Source organism: Amblyraja radiata, chromosome 20, assembly GCF_010909765.2.
Source record: "Amblyraja radiata isolate CabotCenter1 chromosome 20, sAmbRad1.1.pri, whole genome shotgun sequence".
NCBI lineage: Eukaryota > Metazoa > Chordata > Chondrichthyes > Rajiformes > Rajidae > Amblyraja > Amblyraja radiata.
Window position 1 is genome coordinate 13,269,640 of NC_045975.1, and position 20,860 is coordinate 13,290,499.

The window sequence follows — 20,860 nt, forward strand, 5'->3', positions numbered from 1 at the left end:
TTTCCCTTTGCCACTTAAGGTTATAAGTGATAGGAGTAGAATCAGGCCATTTGGCCCATCAAGTCTACTCCGCCATTCAATCATGGCTGACAATTCAATTCAAACATCCTCTCCGCATCCACTCTACACAAGCCTCTCACTGTTCTGTATTGTTTCAATGAGGTTCCCCCTCATTCTTCTAAACTCCAGCGAGTACAGGCCCAGTGCCGACAAACACTCATCATAGGTTTTCCTACTCATACCATACACTTCCTCTATCCGCTCATCTCCCACTCCTCCCGACTCTGGGTCCACCCTTTGTAACCCCCCCCCCCCCCCTCCGGTTCCCTTCCACCCACAATCCCTCCCTCTGAATCTACATTTCACTCTCCTGCTTTTCTCTCTTATCAGGTTCCATAGAAAATAGGTGCAGGAGGAGGCCATTCGGCCCTTCGGGGCAGCACCGCGTTTCATCAGTTGAACCCTTTTGTCTTCTCCACTTATCACCCGCAGCCCCAGTTACTCTCTCCACCCTTTTATCCCTCACCTGACCCATCCACCAATCAACCACCTCCTCACCTGGATCCATCTAGCACTTGCCAGCTCTTTTGCGGTTAGAAATGCAGTGCGGTGAAACAGGCCCTTCGGCCCACTGAGTCCGTGCCGACCAGTGATCCCTGCACACTTAAGGGCCTGTCCCACTTACGCGATTTTTTTTCGGCGACTTGCCGGCACCCATCATAATCGCAGCAGGTCGCCGAAAATGTTCAACAAATCCAGCGGTGACTAGAACAAGGTATTACCCTATGGGCGACTACTCACGACCATACAGGCTTCACCCAGCGACATGTCGCCAGGGTGGCGCCTGTATGCTCGTGTCGTCTCCTCAGTCGCCCAAAGAGTCGTAGCGTCTTTCTGGTCACTGCTGAATTTTCAACATGTTGAAAATTTTCGGCAACCTGCAACGACCTATGACGGGTGCCGGCAGTTGTCTCACCCCTTCCCCTCACCTCTATCTACTAATTTTAACCCCCTACCCCATCAGTCTGAATTTGTTGCCAATTGTGTTTCCTTTTGTCGAAGTATTCATTGGTTGTGGATCCTGCCTCTTGGTGTGATGCAGAAACCAAACACCAAAGTCCAACTCATCCACGCCGACCAAGATGCCCCATTTAAGCTAGTCCAACGTACCCATGTTTTCCCCATTTCCCTCCAAACCTTTCATATCCATGTACTGTCTAAATGTCTTCAAACGCTGTTGTTCACCTGCCTCAACTGGCAGCTTGTTCCATATACCCACCCTGTATGCCAACAGCCGCCTTCACCACCCTGTCTGCCCACAATGGTCCTGACACGAAACATCACCTATCCATTTTCTCCAGAGATGCTGCCCGGCCCGCTGAGTTATTCCAGCACTTTTTGTGTACTTTTGTGTAAACTAGCATCTGCAGTTCCTTGTGTCTACCTGCAATGCCACTCTTTGACGGAGTTGACGGAGTTGCTTTAGCTGAAGGCTTGGATTTGAGGAATTGAAGGAGCAGCGTGTGATGTGACAACAATTCTCCATTTCTGGCACTGCTTAGCTCAGATGGTTTCAGAGGGGGAGAGATATAGATAGATAGATAGAGAGATATTCATATGTGTGTGCGCGTGTGAGCTTATTTATAGGTAGAGAGGGAGAGGAAGAGGAACCAGAGCTCGATGCTAGGAGCAGGTTCGACTCGCTGTGCTTTGAACTGGACTCTCGAGACTGCCCACAGAACCTGAGCCCAAGTTAATAAGTTGTGAGGATCAGTGAGTGGTGCGTTCATGGTTGGGGGAGGGGAATGCAGGTTGGGGGAGGGGAGTGTGGAGGAGGGGGAGGGGAATGTTGGGGGGAAGGGAGAGCATGGGAGGGGCATGCGGGGCAGAGTACAGAGGGGAGGGGAGTGTAGGGGGTTTGGAGGGAGGGGAGTTGGAGGTGAGTGGTTTTGGGGGGTAAATGGGGAGTGGAGTGCAGGGTGTGTAAGCGCGGGGGAGGGTGTAGTGCAAGGGGGGGGCAGGGCGGGGGAGGGGAGAGCCTGGAGAAAGGGAGTGCGGGGAGGGGGGGAAAGCAGGGGAGATGGGAGCTCAGGGGAGGTGAGGAGTGTAGGGGAGAGGACAGCAGGATGAGGGGAGGGGAGGGGAATGCGGGTGAGGGTACTGCGGAGCGTGGGGTGATACACTGTAACTACAGAGAAGACTCATTCGCTCTCAGTTGCTCATCGGTGAACTTGACCTTCAAACTGTTGGTTCATGTCCAAACCCACAGTACATGCATCACTGCGTCCCTGCTCTGACTCTCGAGCTACATCAGTGTTGCAAGCCTGTGGCCCAGCGCTGGATTGAGATCTCCCTGGGTACTGGCACAGCCACGCGAACAATGTTGTGGGCTTTGTGGTTCATGGTTGAGAAAGGGAGTGGCCGACCGGCCAAGCACGGAGAGGTGGGAGCGGCTTGCGGGGCCAGGAACAGCATCACAGAGCTGACGGGCCAAATGGCCCTGGGCTGGCATCTGTGCGGTTACCTCGCCCAAGCTCCGGAGAGATGCGTTCACCCAGGCTTGCCACGCTGGATGTACCGGAGGAGTGTGGAGTGAGTCGTTCCCAAGAACCAGAGAGCAGACCTGAGCTGCGATCCATCTCATTGGAGACCCTCGGACTATCTTCGGTCGGTCTTTACTGGACTTTAGCTTGCACTAAACATTATTCATGTTATTCTCTTCATCGTGTATCCGTGCAGCATGGATGGCTCGATTGTACTCATGTATGGTCTTTCCGCTGACTGGGGTTAGCATGCAACTAAATCTTTTTTAGTTTGTGAATGAGCAAACTGCTTGGTTGTGGAGAGTCTGTTGTTTCTGACGTCCAGCCAGAAATCGTCATACCCCCACCACAGTGGACGACAGGTGGCGCAATGGGCTAAGTGTTTGGCTGGCAACCGGAAGGCAGCTGGTTCGAATCCCGCTTGGAGTGCATACTGTCGTTGTGTCCTTGGGCAAGACACTTCACCCACCTTTGCCTGTCTGTGTGGTTGTAATTGTGTGAAGCACTTTGGGGTCAATGCAAGTTGACTAAAAATGTGCTATATAAATAAAGAAATTTAATTTAAAATTTAATTTTCACTGTACCCCGGTACACATGACAATAAACTAAATTTGAGTGATCAGGTCCATGAGGTTTAGGGCAGGGGGGGGGAGGGCGGTGAGGAGTTTTTATGGGCTGGTTCGAAGGTCCACACCCCTGGCTGGGACAAGAGAGCTAGTGAGGGCGGGGGAAGAGGGGGCAGGTCCACAGACAGGATTCCTCTACAGAGCTGACCCTGGGGACGAGATTCTCAGAAACATCTATCCCCCCCCCCCCCCCCCCCCCCCCCCGTGTGTGAATGAGCAAACTGCTTGGTTGTGGAGAGTCTGTTGTTTCTGACGTCCAGCCAGAAATCGTCACACCCCCACCACTTCCCACCACCCCCGAGAATCTCACAGAACACAGAGGCTGGGAAAGACCGGAGCAGTTCAACACCAACCTGAACCAGTGCCAAAGGTCGGCTCACTGATGCCAAGTGTTCATCTCGACTGTTGATCTTCCACTCAGCTCGACCCACAAAAACACAAAGTGCTGGAGGAACTCAGTGGGTCAGACAGCATCTGTGGAGGGAATGGACAAATGACATTTTGGGTCAGGACCCTTCTTCAACCAGTACCTTCTAGACCTCGCACATTTACTTCCAAAGTTATGCCTGACAGTATTTCCTCCAACAGTCTGTTCCTTGCTCCAGATTCCAGCACCTGCTTTTCTTGTATTGTACCTGAAATCAGACACTTCAATGTTCTGTGTTTCTAGTTACTCTACGGATTCCGGCTTTGCACTTTTGCAGTTACTTGGTATTACTGTTATTAAGTTAACGTATTAATTATTATATATTTATCTGTGTGTTATCGCATTTAAGGGCCCGTTAAGCTGCAGCAAGTAAGAATTTTATTATTCTGTTACTGGTATTTATAACAATTAAACACTCTCGATACTCTGGGGTCTTATGGACAACTGGAGAAGGGGGTGAGGCGTTTTTTTTTTGGGGTTGGTGTCAGTCATTGTATGCATGTCTGAGGAAACATTTTCTTGTTTTCAACTGCAGCACATTGCAGGGTGAAAGACAAGTGGGCTGGGGATTGAGGTTTCCTGTTTCTGCAACGTGGCTGAAGGTGTATCCAGAAACCACATTAAACCCTCTGAGCTTCCAGTCTTGGAATTAGGTTCAGCACAGACATTATGGGCCGAAGGGCCTGTTCTGTGCTGTGCTGTTCAATGCTCCATATTCATTTTATTCCCACACTCTGGGCAATGCTGGAGAGCCCACCCATTACTAACCACCCTTCATCACCCTTGAGAAGGGCTGGGTGGGCTGCTTTCTTCGAGTCACAGAGTCACAGAGCCACAGAGCCACAGAGCCACAGAGCCTCAGAGCTACGCAGCCTGGAAACAAGTCCTTGTTGTTTCCATGCTCTACGTCTTGTCCATGCCAACCACATTGGCATGTTAGGTTAGTCCAAGCATTTGGCCCACAGCCCTCAAAACCCTTCATATCCATATATTTGACCAAATGCCTTTTAAAAGTCACATTTCTAAGCACTTCTCCAGCTTCCGGGGAAAGTACACGCGGTCACAAGGAGAACACACAAACTCCGTTCAGACAGCAACTGTAGTCAGGATTGAAGCCGTTTCTCTGGTGCTGTAAGGCAGCAACTCTGCCGCTGCACCACCGTGCTGCCTCTATGTTTACATCTGTGTGTTGCTGCAAGTTAGAATCTCCGTTTTGTAACATATGACAATAAAACACTCTTGACTCTTGAGGTTCCTTTGCCATGTTCCCCATGTGCTTCTTGATCCAACCCCTGGCTACCTACCCTAGATGTGGCCCTCGTATCTCAGCAACTCTCAGCCTTCTACGCTCAAGAGAACACAAATCCAGCCTCTCCGATCTCTCCTTGCAACTTATGCCTTCCACTCCTCGTCAATCTTTCCAGAACCCCATCCAGCTGAATCATCCCATTCCTGCAGCATTTCTTGCCTCTCATTGCCCTGGTGTAACCCAGAGAGACTGGGCTAGCGACAGACTGGGGATAAAATGGTCAATGTTTCATCAGCCCTGGCTCAGGAGGCTCTTTCATCGACAGGCTGTGAGCCTTCTCTCCACATCTTGCAACAAAACAATAAAGCCCAGAGACAGCTGTGCGGCACAGCTGGCCTGACCTCCCTCCTCTACAATCCTGCAGTTCCTGACCCAGAACCATTGCTTGTCGTGTTTAGGGAGTGAAGAAAGAGGCTTTCCTTAAGTTTACGTGCAAGAGTTTTCAATAAATTAAATGGTATTCAAAGCTTGCTGGAAATGTTAAAATCAGAGGTGGAAAGTTTAAAGGAGATGTGTGGGAAAATTAGTCTTAGCACAGAAAGAGACCCTTTGGCCCTTATCCATACTGACCAAGTTGACATACTGTGTTAGTCCCATTTGCCTGCATCTGGCCCATATTCCTCTCAACCACTCCTATCTGTATTTCGGTCCAAATATCTATCAAAAGTCTTTTAGTTGTGAACATTGTTTTGCTCGGACAGTAATAGAGGAGCGGGGGTTGAGAGAGAGAGAGAGAGAGAGAGAGAGAGAGAGAGAGAGAGCAATTAGAAAAGGGAGAAGAAATGAGTAGTGGGAAATTACTGCAGAATTTGCTGGTCAGCATGGACATGGTACACAAAAGGGCCTGTTTCTGGACTGTATGACTCTGACTTTAATGCCACATGGTCAATGCAGATTAAGAAAGTGATAAAGCATAATTAATCAGGCTCTTAGGGTCATAGTGTGGAAACAGGCCTATCGGCCCAACTTGCCCACACCGGCCAACATGTCCCACCTACACTAGTCCCAACTTGACTGCGTTTGGTCCTGAAACGTTCGTAACTGTCACTGTCATTCGTAACTATCACTGTATGTCATGTTGTTACTTGTGGGCGGAGCACCAAGGCAAATTCCTTGTATGTCAATACTTGGCCAATAAACTTACTTACTTACTTAATTACTTAAAGCTGGGGTAACTCGACCCAAAACGTCACCCATTCCTTCTCTCCAGAGATGATGCCCGTCCCGCTGAGTTACTCCTGCTTTTTGTGTCTATCTTCGCTTTAAACCAGCATCTGCAGTTCTTTCTTACACTATCCATGTGCCTCTCTGTGGAGTTTGAAGATTCCACTTAAGTCACAGGGATCAGACAATTTGTTGTCCCGTGATAGATCTAATTTAGATTCCTTATTTACCTTTGCAAAAGGAGGCCAGTCTGCTTCCAATCAGAATCTGCATCTGTGGAGATAAAGGATGGGTGACGTTTTGGGTCGGAACCCTTCTTCAGACTGAAAGTAGAGGGGAGGGAAACGGAAGTAGGAAAAGGCCAGAACAAAGCAGGGACCAAGGAAGGGTGGAGCCCACAATGGCCCATTGTTGGCTGGGGAAAAGGTGATAATGGAGATAGGGACGTGAACAGTGGAACTAGTAGGACAATAACGGTAGGGGGGTGGGGGTGGGGGTGGGGGGAAGGGAGAGAGGGAATACAGGGGTTACTTAAAATTAGAGAAATCAACATTCAGACTGCTGGTCTGAAGAAGGGTTTCGGCCCGAAACGTTGCCTATTTCCTTCGCTCCATATTCCTTTTCTCCAGAGGTACTACCTGACCCACTGAGTTAGCCCAGCTTTTTTGTGTCTGTATTCAGTTTAAACCAGCATCTGCAGTTCCTTCCTACACTTAGTAACTGCTGTGTTGTGTTGGACACACCACCTCGTTATCAGTGGCAATCCTTTACATCAGCGGAGACAGGCAAGATCGGTCAGCCGCTTGTAGACTTGCCCTGACCCTCAGCCACGCCATCTGACCAGCTTGTGCCTCTCTCTCTCTGTCTCTCTTTCTCCTTGAGCACATTCCCCAGAGATAATGCATGGCGGGGACACGGAGCAGAACTATGCATCTTTCTCCCAACAATAGGAGATGTCTGGAACCCAGGGGGTGGGCACTCAGATGGCAGAGAGCGGGCTTGGAGAATCAGTGATGCACAGGCAGCGATTCATCACGTTGAAAGGATTATCCATCAGTCCCAACCCCCACATCCCTGCACTGTTCATTCCTTTCAGCAAGGTACTGCACTCTGTCAGGGAGCTCCTGTTGAATCTGCTTCTATCATCAGACCATGCAGAGAGACATTGTTCCCTTCCAGCTATGTTGAGAGTTATCTTAAATTTGCATCCTCTGTGTACCGATCGCTGTCAATTATCTCGTGATCTTGGATCCCTATTTACCGTTCCGCACTCCACCAGCCTTCAACGGGGAGAGCATTCCCAAAATCCTCCCGCCTTGTTCCGGGGAATTTCCAGGAATTCTCCCACGCAGCCTCCCCAAGGCTTCAGCAACTCCGCCCATCTACAGGCTCCCTTTGGAAGCAGAGTTCCACTGGTGATCTCAATGTTACTTGTTGAAGTTTCTACTCGATGTGAATTCAGAACATTCCCAGAAGGGTGGGAGGTGCATCACTGTGGGAGGGGCAGTACTGAGGGAGCGCTGCACTGTTTTGTTTTTAACCAGAAATAATTGAATCAATTATTTACAATAATATTTACTGTACGAAATAAGTTAAATCAGAACCCACCAGTATAATACATCAAACAAATATACCAAATAGACTACTGTACAACTCTATCACCATCCTTATTGAGGATGCATTTCCACCTCCCGCGGTGCCCAGCGTTCCCGGAAATCCCCCAGGGTGCCCGTGGACAGCGTGTAGTCCCTCTCTAGTAGCACCCGGGCGCGGACGTAACCCCGGAAAAGGAGCAGGCAGCCGGCTTGGGAAGAGCCCTCTTCCACCTGGCGCCGTGACTCACGGATGGCCAGCTTGGCCAGGCCCAGGAGCAATCCAACCAGGACATCTTCACCCCTACCCTCTCCCCCACGCACAGGATGTCCAAAGATGAGGATGGTGGGTGTGAAGTGCAGCCAGAAGGCAAGGAGCAGCCCCTTTAGGTATTGGAACATGGGCTGCAGCCTCACACACTCCACATACATGTGGAACACAGACTCTTCCAGCCCGCAAAAGTGGCAGGCGGTTGGCGAGTCTGTGAACCGCGAGAGAAACGGGTTGCATGGGACCTGTGGGAGGGGGAGTACTGAGGGAGCGCCGCACTGTGGGAGGGGCAGTACTGAGGGAGCGCCTGTTTCTGAACTGTACTGAAATTCCTATCATGCAGTATTTGCTGCTGTTTCATTGACTGAGGTAATAATAATAATAATAAATTTTATTTAATGGGCGCCTTTCAGACATCTCAAGGACACCTTACATACCACAGTGGTGGCTATCAGACTGCTCTTATACACCTCTATAAGATTGCCCCTCAGCCTCCTGTGCTCCAAGGAATAATGTCCGAGCTGCCCAACCTCTGTCTAGAGCTCAGGCTCTCGGGTCCTGGCAGCAGCATTGTAAATCTTCTCTGCGCTCTCTTCAACTTAATGGCATCTGTCCTCACTTGGTGACTGACCGAAATAGAACAGAATACTCCAAATGCAGCTTTACAAACGTCTTGAAGAACTATAACATTATGTCCCAACTTCTGTGCTCCGTGCCCTGACCGATAAAGGCCATCGGGTCAAAAATCTGTAACATGCTGCCAGAGGAAGCTACAAAAGCAGATACAATCGCGAATGTTAAAAGACATTTGGACAGATAATGGAGCCAATGTGTTCAGAGGGGTATGTGCCGCATGCAGGCAAATGGCAGCAGCCCAATACAGTCCAACTTGGTTGGCATGGAGGAGGTGGGATGAAGAGCCTGTTCTGTACATCGCACATTACAAGTCAGGATCAGTTCAGCTGCATGAACCTATTGTCCCTGCAGTAGCAACTTCGACCCAGAGTCAAACACACAAGGACACTGCATGGAGGAAGGAACTGCAGATGCTGAGTTATACAGAGGATAGACACAAAATGCTGGAGTAACTCAGCAGGTCAGGCAGCCTCTCTGGAGAAAAAGAATAGGTGACGTTTCGAGCCAGAACCTTTCCTCTGACCTGAAAGGTCAGGCATTCTTTTTCTCCAGAGACGCTGCCTGAACTGCTGAGTTACTCCAACATTTGGTGTCTATGCAAATGTATTAGTCAGATCAGCAGAGCTAAATTAGTATAACTCTGGCCTTGATACTAGGCCGGGAAGAAGGCGTACGTTTTTTTGATTGTTTGTACTTCCTTGGAAGATTTTACAAAGATCTTGCATTGGTGCGTTAACCACCCCAAAACTCAGCAGGAGTAACTCAACAAAAAACCTTTCCTCAGACTTCCAACCCGAAACGTCACCTATTCTTTTTCTCCAGTGCTGCCTGACCCACTGAGATACTCCAGCACTTTTGTGTTCCATCTTATGCAAGGACACTAAGCGGGCGATGGAGAGGGTCAGCGAGGCTGCAGTGTCCTATGTGAGAGTGCCACCCTGTGTTTGGTTATTGACGTACTCTCTCTGTTTGTGCTTCAGAGTCTCCACCGAGGCAGGAGGATGATGAGGAAGGCGAGGCGGTCTCGGACTCCCCGCTCTTCGCGCACTGGGGGCACGACCTGCCCCCCGACACGCGGCGGATTGCGTGGAAGAAGTTCCAGTACTACGGCTACAACAGCTACCTCAGCGACCAGCTCCCTCTCGACAGGCCCATTCCTGACTTCAGGCCCGACGGGTAGGTTGGAAGCTCAGCAGACAGAGTGAGGAAGGAGCTGGGATGCTGGCAATGTCCCTGACTTCGGGACATGTATTTGTGAGAGGACTCGTCCAGAGTCTTGAGTTGTACATCACGGAAACAGGCCCTTCAGCCCACCATGTCCATGCTGCTCATTTTGCCATCTACACTGGAATCATAAAGCTGTACAGCACAGAAACAGGCCCTTTGGGGCCCTTGTCCATGCCCCTGACCAAGGTGGCACTTTGGGCTGGTCCCACACACCTGCATTTGGTCCATTGCCCCTCTAAACCCTTCAAATCTATATACCTGTCCAAATGTATTTTAAAAGTTGTAATTGTTTCCGCTTCTATAGCTTCCTCTGGCAGCTCATTCCAGATACAGTCAAGTCAAGTCAAGTCAAGTCAAGTTTATTTGTCACATACACATACGAGATGTGCAGTGAAATGAAAGCGGAAATGCTCGCGGACTTTTGTGCAAAAGACAAACAACCAAACAACCAAACAAATTATAGACACAATCATAACACACATATTCTTTTACATAATAAATAATGAAGGGAAGAACGTTCAGTAGAGTTAGTCCCTGGTGAGATAGGCATTTACAGTCCGAATGGCCTCTGGGAAGAAACTCCTTCTCAACCTCTCCGTTCTCACCGCATGGCAACGGAGGCGTTTGCCTGACCGTAGCAACTGGAACAGTCCGTTACAGGGGTGGAAGGGGTCTCCCATGATTTTTTTGCTCTGGAGTTGCACCTCCTGTTGTATAGTTCCTGCAGGGGGGCGAGTGAAGTTCCCATAGTGCGTTCGGCCTAACGCACTACTCTCTGCAGAGCCTTCTTGTCCTTGGCAGAGCAATTCCCAAGTCTACTCTCTGCGTGAAATAGTTGCCCCATTTGCTCCTATTAGGATCATATTTATTCTGTGCCTTGGCTGTTTAAGTGTGTGTCTAAATGTCACTAAAATGTGAAGGCAAACGGGCCTGCGGATGCTGGGATCCGGAACACAAAGCAATTGTTACCTGATCTGCTGAGCCCTTCCTGTTGAAATTCAACTTAAATGCAGTGATTGTGCCTGATTCCACCACCTTCTCCACAACAGCTCTCTGTGTGTGTGGGGAAAACTTTCCCCTCACATTCCCCCCAAGAACGGCACGGAGTTGCAGCTGTGGAGCCACTGCCTTACAGCGCGAGAGACCCGGGTTCGATCCTGATTACGGGTGCTGTCTGTAAGGGGTTTCCACATTTTCCTCATAACCGCGGGCTTTCTCCATCCGGGTGCTTCGGTTTTCTCCCGCACTCCGAAGATGTACCGGTTTGCAGGTTAATTGGCTTTGGTAAAAATTGTAAATTGTCCCTGGTGTGTAGGATAGCGTTAGTGTACAGGGATCGCTGGTCGGTGCAGACTCGGTGGGCTGAAGGGGCTGTATCTCTAAACTCAACTACACTAAACTAAACATAGAAACATAGACATAGAAATTAGGTGCAGGAGTAGGCCATTCAGCCCTTCGAGCCTGCACCACCATTCAATATGATCATGGCTGATCATCCAACTCAGTATCCTGTACCTGCCTTCTCTCCATACCCCCTGATCCCTTTAGCCACAAGGGCTACATCTAACTCCCTCTTAAATATAGCCAATGAACTGGCCTCAACTACCTTCTGTGGCTGAGAATTCCACAGATTCACCACTCTCTGTGTGAAAAATGTTTTCCTCATCTCGGTCCTAAAAGATTTCCCCCTTATCCTAAACTGTGACCCCTTGTTCTGGACTTCCCCAACATCAGGGAACAATCTTACTGCATCTAGCCTGTCCAACCCCTTAAGAATTTTGTAAGTTTCTATAAGATCCCCCCTCAGTCTTCTAAATTCTAGCGAGTACAAGCCGAGTCTATCCAGTCTTTCTTCATATGAAAGTCCTGACATCCCAGGAATCAGTCTGGTGAACCCTCTCTGTATTCCCTCTATGGCAAGAATGTCTTTTCTCAGATTAGGAGACCAAATCTGTACGCAATACTCCAGGTGTGGTCTCACCAAGACCCTGTACAACTGCAGTAGAACCTCCCTGCTCCTATACTCAAATCCTGCCCATTCACAAAGACAGCGGGACCCAGCCTGTGAGCACAAAAGAAAGGGCTGAAGCGCTCACAACCACATTCAACTTGTGGGCCAGAATGGACCAGATGGGCCGAAGGGCCTGTTTCTGTGCAGTACAACATCAATATCTCCTTGACTGAGTGTCACTTTGAACACTGAGTCCCATGGTCCAGGCCACTCCCACCCACCCGAGGGCCAGACGAGGTGTTAAAGGAGTCCATGATCCTAACGGTAAAGGCAGTTGTCCAGGCAATCAACGTCGCCATTAATTAGTGACCATAAACAGCCTGCAGCTCCCCCTGCCTGGGGTTGTGAGTGTGGCTTATTCACCTCGACCCATTCGGTGTGGATGTCTCAGTGACTCTCATGACTGCAGATTTGGAAATTAATTACTTTTGATATTTTCAGTAGCTTTCTGAAGCTTAAATGGACTCAAACACAGCGAAGAATTTATTCTCAATTAACTGGCAGTGTTGCTGAGTGGAACCTTTAATTCTTCCAGTCGTCTAAATATAGATGGCTTTGGTGTGAGGTTCATTAGTTTTGTCACTTGCATCACTCTGATCTGGTACCTTCAAGTCATAGATTCGTTAAGATGCAGAATTGCTTGACCCACTGGTGCTAGCAGGTATATTTTATTGTTTGGATGGATTGTTGTATGGATAGAAAGGGTTCAGAGAAAGATGGTCCACGTGCAAGCAAATGGAAACTAGCGTCTCCTCACGAAGCCCTGTCTGACACAGCGTCCATCCCCCCTGACACATTATCACCTTCTCTCTCTTCTCCATAGAGTCCTTGTCTTGATTGCATCCATATCCCTCGATCCCAAGCCTGTTCATGAATCTGGTTAAATGCCTCAGAAAAGTTGATACGATATCTGGCTACACAGGGAGAAATATAGGTAGACTGAATTGCTGGAGAAACTCAGCGGGTGCGGCAGCTTCTATGGAGCGAAGGAAATAGGCAACGTTTCAGGCCGAAACCCAAATATAGGTGGCTGGAGGGGGATATAGAGATAGAGAGGGGTGTAGGGACTGGAGGGGGGCATGGAGATGCGGAAGGCAGTAAGGTCTGGAGGGGACTATAGAGACAAGGATGTCGGGGCTGCATGCGTATACAGAGACTGGGAGGGGGGGGGGGGGGAGAGGATTTAGGGGCCAAAGGGGGTTTGAGAGGTAGGGGGTGTTGCAGCGAGTTGTGTAGGGAAGTTGTTGAGGGGGTTAGGGGTTGGTGTAGGAGCTGGAGGGGGGGTCACAGAGACAGGGAAGGATATAATGGCCAATGTGGGTTACGGAGAGGGTTATAGAGTTAGAGAAGTGTATAGGGGCTGGCGTGGGGGGTACATAGAGAGAGATGAATAGGCTGCGGGGAGGTTACAGAGGAAGGGAGAGGTGTAGGGACCAGAGGGGGTTACAGGAGTGGAGGGGGTTACGGCAGTGGAGGGGGTTATAGGGAGTGGACGGTGTTACTGAGCTCCAGAGGGGTGGGAGTGCCGAGGGAGTTGAACACGAGGTTGATTGTTCTAAAGCAGAAGCCGTATTTCACCGGGGGGCCAGCCTCTGACAAGGGGAAAGATGCGATAGAAACACTAATCCATCCTTTGTGTTTCTGAAGCCATTCTCTCCGACGATGATCAATTGATCTCAAAGTTTCATGTTTCCTTTTTTTGTGCTGCTTTAAACAGAGGACTGGGAATGAATGAGCTGCCCGAGGGAGTGGTCGAGGGAGTACAGTTACAACACTTACACAACCGGTACATGGGTAGGAATGAGAAAAGTGCTTGAGGAACTCAGCGGGTCAGGTGGCATCTGTGGAGGGAATGGACAGACGACATTTCAAGTCTGGACCCTTCTTTGAACTGAAGCGCCTTTAGTCTTTAGAGATACAGCGTGGAAACAGGCCCTTCAGCCCACCAAGTCCATGCCGACCAAGATCACCCCATACACTAACAGTATCCTGCACACTTGGGACAATTTACAACTTCACCGAAGCAAATTAACGTACGATTGCACATATTTTGGAGTGTGGGAGGAAGTCCGAGCACCCGGAGAGACCCCATGTAGTCACAGGGAAAACGTACAACCTCCGTACAGACAGCACCCGTAGTCAGGATCGAACCCGAGTCTCTGGCGCTGTGAGGCAGCAACTCTACTGCTGCACCACTGTGCTGCCCCCTACCTGTGAGGGCCGGGCAGTGTCTAGCAGTCTTTGTTCCTGAGTGTTTGAGTTGCCAAACCTGGCCGTGATGCAACCAGTCAGTGTGCTCTTTACCATGCACCTGTAGAGGTTTGATAGAGTATTCAACGAACTTCCTCAAACCTCTGAGGGAAGGTGTTTCAGGCATGGCCCCTGAAGCCCCCATCCAGGGATCGAGTGGTGAAGTCACGTTGCTGTTTCTGCTTGTCTTACTGCAGCTGCAGGAACCTCAGCTACCCAACCAACCTGCCCCAGATCAGTGTGGTCTTCATCTTCATGAACGAGGCCTCCTCGGTCATCCTGCGCTCGATGCACTCGGTGATGTCCAAAACCCCGGCCCACCTGCTCAAGGAGATCGTGCTGATCGATGACAACAGCAACAATGGTGGGCAAGTTGGCGCGTCTCTGGGGTGTGCAGCATCTCTGTAACATCGGTTGTACCTTGTAACCTTGTACCCTGCGCGGAGAGTTGGACAATTCCTCTTCCCTCTATGCACGCCTGCCTGCAAAACTCACCTGCTCAACTCTGAATCCCTGTTCCAGTCTTCCCTCGTAATGTTCCAAACGGAATTACTGAGCGATGCATCATTTGCCCGATTACAGTGCACTCAGTTTTACAAGGTTGCGAACATTCTGCCGAACACAGCCTGCATGTGTGCGTGCGTGTGCGTTTGGATGTGTGTCTGCATGAGTGAGTACTTGTGTGTGTGTGTGTGTGTGTACGCATGAGTGAGTACTTGTGTGTGTTTGGACGTGTGTGTGTGCATGAGTGAGTACTTGTGTGTGTGTGTGTGTGTACGCATGAGTGAGTACTTGTGTATGTATGTGCTTGTGTATCTCTGCGTAAGATGCATGCATGTGTGTTCATGTGCGTGTGAGCACGTGTGCATGTGGTGAGTGTACCTTGACCGTTCAGCGAGTTTCTCCAACTGCATTATGGAACGGCTTGGTTTGTTTGGTGAGGCCGTGCATGAGGGATTGTGTTCAGTTTTGTTCAACCTGCTACAGGAAAGATGCCATGAAGCTGGAAAGAGTGCAGAGAATATTACTGGGACTCGAGGGCCTAAGCGATAAGGAAATGTTAATAATAATAATAATACATTTTATTTTCGGGCGCCTTTCAAATCTCAAGGTCACCTTACAAAGATTAAAAGGAAGAGAAAAAAAAAACATATAGTCGGAGAAAAATAAATAATGACATCATCAATACACAAATTAAAGATAGAAATCGCTCCAAAGACACAAAATAAAAAAATTAAAAAAATTAAAAAAAACACAATGTGAAGACTAGGTTAGGCAGACTAGTACTTCCTTGGAGGGCAGTAGGCTGAGTGGCGATTTTAGAGCAGGGGGGTTCCTCTCCTCCTAAGGTCCACCACCATTTCCTTAGTCTTGTCAGTGTTGAGCTGCAGGTGATTCAGCCCACACCACTCAACAAAGTCGTTGACTACACCTCTGTATACAGCTCGTATATATACCTCATCCCTCATATCCATCCATGGACCTGTCTGCAGCCTTTCCCTTTGAGGCAGAGGTTCCCATGCACCTCCTTTAAGTTCATCTGCAGCATTCAGTGTACATGATGTGGCCCTCTCTACATTGGCGAGACGAGGAGAATATTCCACTGATCGCCTGCGCTCGGTCCGCCAACGCCTGTTCGATCTCCCGATCGCTCACCACTTTAACTCCCCTTCCCATTCCCACATTGGCTTTCCTGTCCTGGGCCTCCTCCACTGCCAGAGTGAGGCCACATGCAAACTGGGGGAACAGCACTTCACATTCGGCTTGAGTAGCTTACAACGCTACAGTATGACCATTGAATTTTCCAATTTCAGAAAACACTCTCCCCTTCCTCCCTCTCTTTCTGGTGCCCCTCCACCCTGATGTGCATCCATTTCTACCACTATCCAGTCCCCTTCCCCACCCCTCCTTCCCTCCCTCCCTCCTTCCCTCCATCCCTCCTTCCCCTTTCGTTGATATCATTCTGTCTGGCTGTATATTTCACTCCACTTCACTCTGTATCTCACATCCTTTTCATCTCTCGCCTTTGTCTGCCCACCAGCCAGTCTCATGTATCCACCTATCACTCGCCATGCTTTGTCTCTTGCCCCACCTCTGTAGAAACAAGGAACTGCAGATGCTGGTTTACTCAAAAGGTCACAAAGTGTTGGAGTAACTCAGCGGGTCAGGCAGCATCACTGAAGAACATGGATAGGTGACTTTTGCATCGAGACCCTTCCTCACACTCTTTGCTGGATTAAGTCATCCCCTGCTGCGTGCTAACCAGGCAGTGGAAAGACAATGCATGATTCCAATCGAGCCATCCACAGTGTACAGATACAGGGTGAGGGGGATAATGTGAATAACGTTTAGTGCAAGATAAAGTCTGGTCAATGATGGTCTCCTTTGAGGTAGGTGCTGTTTCTAACGGCAGCCGTGTCCTCGATTGCAGATGAGCTGCGGCAGGAGCTGGGAGCGTACGTGCAGGAGGTGAACGCCCAGCAGCCGGGCTTCATTCAGGTAGTCCGCCACACCAAACAGGAGGGGCTGATCCGCTCCCGAATCAGCGGCTGGAGAGCGGCCTCTGCCCCCGTCGTTGCCCTGTTCGACGCACATGTTGAGTTCAGTGATCAGTGGTAGGTTCAATCGCTCACTCCCCCACCCCCACCCCCACCCTCCTTCTCCAAGAATATTGAATTTGTATTTATTATATATTATCTATGTATTGTGTTTACAGGTTTAGTTTACAGAGAGGAAACGGGGCCTCAGGCCCACTGAGTCCGCACCGACCAGCGATCCCCACACACATTAACACTACCCAACACACACCAGGGACAATTTAACATTTTACACCAAGCCAATTTAGCCACATACCTGTACGTCTTTGTAGTGTGGGAGGAAACCGAAGATCTCGGAGAAAATCCACTCGGTCAAGGGGAGAACGTACAAACTTCGTACAGACAGCACCCGTAGTTGGGATCGAACCCGGGTCTCCGGCGCTGTAAGGCAACAACGCTATCCATGCACCGCCGTCCCACGCTATCTGTTATGGGTCTGTTATGTTGTTTTGTTCAGAGATGCAACGTGGAAACAGGCCCTTTCGGCCCTAGAAGAGGGTGATAAGAAAAGGTGCAAAAACATAAACTAAAGTGCAAAACACAATTAGAAAACAGGTCTATGGTCGAGCAAGAGGCGATCTGCAGTGTGTAAGAAGGAACTGCAGATGGTGGTTTACACCGAAGATAGCCAGAAAACTCAGCGGGTCGGGCAGCACCTGGGGAGGAAAGGAACAGATGAGGTTTCGGGTCGAGACCCTTCTTCAGACCCACGAAGGTCTCGACCTGAAGGTCTGTTGCCTAGGCTGGATTGAGGTTGTACAGGTCGGTTCCAGAACTGATGGTTGCAGGAAAGTAGCTATTCCTGACCCTGGTGGTGTGGTTTGTTTTTTGCTTAAGATTCCAGTATCTGCAGTTCCTTGAGTCTGTGATTTCTAAATGCTTTTTAATGTGAACAGATCGTTCCACACCCCCCCCCCCACACCGTTGATTCCCAAAGATTTTACTGTCTTTTAGTGTGATGACAGATGATAGAAAGCATGTACTTATTTTTCCTGCTATTTTTGTCTTGGTTTATAATTTTCCTGTCACTGCCGCTGAGAGACCCACATTTACTGTCAGGTATCTTCAGAAGCTTTACAATCTGTTTGCATTACTTAGTGCTTGACACTCATATGTTATTCTTCTTTCCACCAATTCAATTGTACGACATGCTGGCGAGGCGCAGCTTGGAGCATTGTGTTCAGCTTTGGTCACTCTAGCTATAGGAAAGATGACATTAAGCTGGAAAGAATGCAGAGAAGATTTTTACTCGGCTGTTGCCAAGACTCCATAACCTGAGCTACAGTGAGAGGTTGGAAAGACTGGGGGACCTTAGTCCTTGGAACGCAGGAGCCTGAGGGATGACCTTATAGAGTGGTATAAAAACACGAGGGGAATAAATAGGGTGAATGCACAGAGTCTTTTTCCCAGGATAGCGGAGTCAAGAACAAGGTTTAAGATGAGAATGGAAAGTGAGAATATGACCCTGACGGGCAACGTTTTCTGCACAGAGGGTGGTGGGATATGGAATGAGCTGCCAGAGGAAGTAGTTGAGGTAGGTAAATAACAACATTTAAAAGACATTTGGATGGGTTCACGGATAAGGAGAATTTTGAGGGATATGGCCCAAACGCAGGCAAATGGGACTAGCTAAGATGGGGCACCTTGATTGGAATGGGCGACTTGCACTGAAGGTCTTGTTTCCCTGCCATGTGACTCTAATTCCTTGGAAGTTCTTTACACGTTTCAAGAATCCACTGAATTTTTGGAATGTTTTTGATAATACAACCTTTTACATTTGTTGACTGTCAGTGTGCAGCGTGACCGCAGTATTTCACTCCAATAGAAACATAGAAACATAGAAAATAGGTGCAGGAGGAGGCCATTCAGCCCTTCGAGCCAGCATCGCCATTCATTGTGATCATGGCTGATCATCCCCTATCAATAACCCGTGCCTGCCTTCTCCCCATATCCCTTGACTCCACTAGCCCACAGAGCTCTATCTAACTCTCTCTAAAATTCATCCAGTGACTTGGCCTCCACTGGGGCAGGGAATTCCATAAATTCACAACGCTCTGGGTGAAAAAGTGTTTTCTCCTCAGTCTTAAATGATCTCCCCTTTATTCTAAGACTGTGGCCCCTGGTTCTGGACTCGCCTAACATTGGGAACATATTTCCTGCATCTAGCTTGTCCAGTCCTTTTATAATTTTATATGTTTCTATAATAATAAATAATAAATTTTATATTTAATGGGCGTCTTTCATACAAAATCTCAAGGACACCTTACATAGTAATCGGAATAAAAACATATAATCGGAGTAAAACAAGTAATTAAAGACATCACAATGACACAAATTAAAAACAGAATTCAATCCAAAAACAGAAAATCAAAAACACAGTGTGAAGAGAGAGCAGCGGCAACCAATTCGTGCCAGCGTCCACTCTCCCTTCACGGCAGCCATCTTGGACACAGACCTACAAGACTACAGTTAGACAAAAAAAAAAAAAAAAAAGAAAACCCCTCATCCTTCTAAACTCCAGTACAAGCCTAGTCTTTTCAATCTTTCCTCATATGACAGTCCCGCCATCCCAGGGATCAATCTCGTGAACCTACGCTGCACTGCTTCAATAACAAGGATGTCCTTCCTCAAATTAGAAGACTAAAACTGTACACAATGTAGTGTATAAGCCCTCTGCATTGTGTACTCTGCTTCTAAACGTTTATCCACACCCATCAGGGGAGCCAGAGTCCATGTGTGTGCATGTTGGAGAGGATAGTGGGAGGCAGAAAGAATCAGAGACATACAGAGGCAAGTAAGAGGCCATTTTATTTTTGCTTTGGATCGTAGAAGGCTGAGAGGTGATCTTATCACGGTGTACAAGATCAGGAGGTGGCATGCATAATGTGGACACTCACAGTCTTTTTCCCAGGGTGGAGGATTCTAAAATTAGAGGGCACAGACTTAAGGTGAGAGAGGAGACATTTAAGAGAGACCTCAGAGGCAACTTTTTCACTCAGAAGTCAGTCAGGGGAATGAGCTGTCAGTCAGATGATGAGACAGAAGTGGACACAATAATGACTTTTAAAAGACATTTGGTCAGATGTATGGTTGGGAAGGGTTTAGAAGGATAGAGCCAAATTCAGGCAAATGGGACTGGCCCAGTACGCCATCTTGGTTGGCATGGACAAGGTGGGCCGAAGGGGCCTGTTTTTGTGTTGTGCAGCTCCGTCACTGAGAGAAAGAGAGATAATGGGACTTGGAGAGAAAAGGGTCTGTGTGCTGTTGGTGATGGGATGGTGAGATGAAGAGTGGGGAAGGGAAAGCCAGGGAGAAGATAGAACAACACAGTTGTAATGACACTGTGGCGATTGTGTGTTCGTGGGAGCAACTGCCCTCAGTCAGTCTGGGGTCCCGCTGCCTCAGACCCACTGAATGTCTAAGAAAGAACTGGTTTAAATCGAAGGTAGACACAAAATGCTGGAGTAACTCAGCGGGTCAGGCAGCATCTCTGGAGGGAAGGAATGGGCGACGTTTCGGGTCGAGACCCAAGGGTCTCCCATTCCTTCTCTCCAGAGATGCTGCTGCCTGACCCGCTGAGTTACTCCAGCATTTTGGGCCTACCCACTGAATGTCTGTCCATTCCTCTCCAGGGTGGAGCCAATCCTGTCGCGGATAAAGGAAGACCGAAGGCGCATCATATCTCCATCCTTTGACAACATCAAGTACGACAACTTTGAGGTCCAGGAGTATTCCCTTTCAGCCCAAGGGTTTGACTGGGAACTGTGGTGTCGTTACCTCAACCCTCCCAGGGAATGGTGGGCTTTGGAAAATGCAACTGCCCCAATCAGGTAACCAACACGAGTTGCCCCCCCCCCCCCCCTCATCTCACTGTCGCTCAGCTGCTCATGTCTGGCCATCTCACCTCACCCCGTGCCCACATCAGCTTAATGTCATCTTTCCAACAGCAGGGTGACCCAAACTCAACATAATACTCCAAGTGTGGCCTCTCCAATGTCACGTCCAACTGTAACACAATGTCCCAATTTCTGTACCCAATTCGCTGACTGATGAAGACTAGTCGCAAGAGGCCTTCTTCACCATCCTGTCTATCCGCGACACCAATTTCGGGGAACTGCGTACTTCTACTCCTCGATCCCTCTTCTGGAAGACCTTTGACAAGTTCCACATGGGAGACTGGCCTCACTTTGTTGTCCACATCTGGCTA

The 20,860-nt window shown here is 49.0% G+C and overlaps 1 protein-coding gene across 2 annotated transcripts in view; it reads left to right on the forward strand.

The window, feature by feature from the left end:
- Positions 1-20,860, forward strand: part of galnt18 (polypeptide N-acetylgalactosaminyltransferase 18) — a 44,843-nt gene that overhangs the window by 13,338 nt on the left and 10,645 nt on the right. For both annotated transcript variants that reach the window (XM_033038845.1, XM_033038844.1), the window contains exons 2-5: positions 9,549-9,744; positions 14,254-14,420; positions 16,488-16,671; positions 20,286-20,483. In XM_033038845.1, coding sequence (XP_032894736.1) covers positions 9,549-9,744; positions 14,254-14,420; positions 16,488-16,671; positions 20,286-20,483 — 745 coding nt within the window. The remainder of the gene's footprint in view (positions 1-9,548; positions 9,745-14,253; positions 14,421-16,487; positions 16,672-20,285; positions 20,484-20,860) is intronic.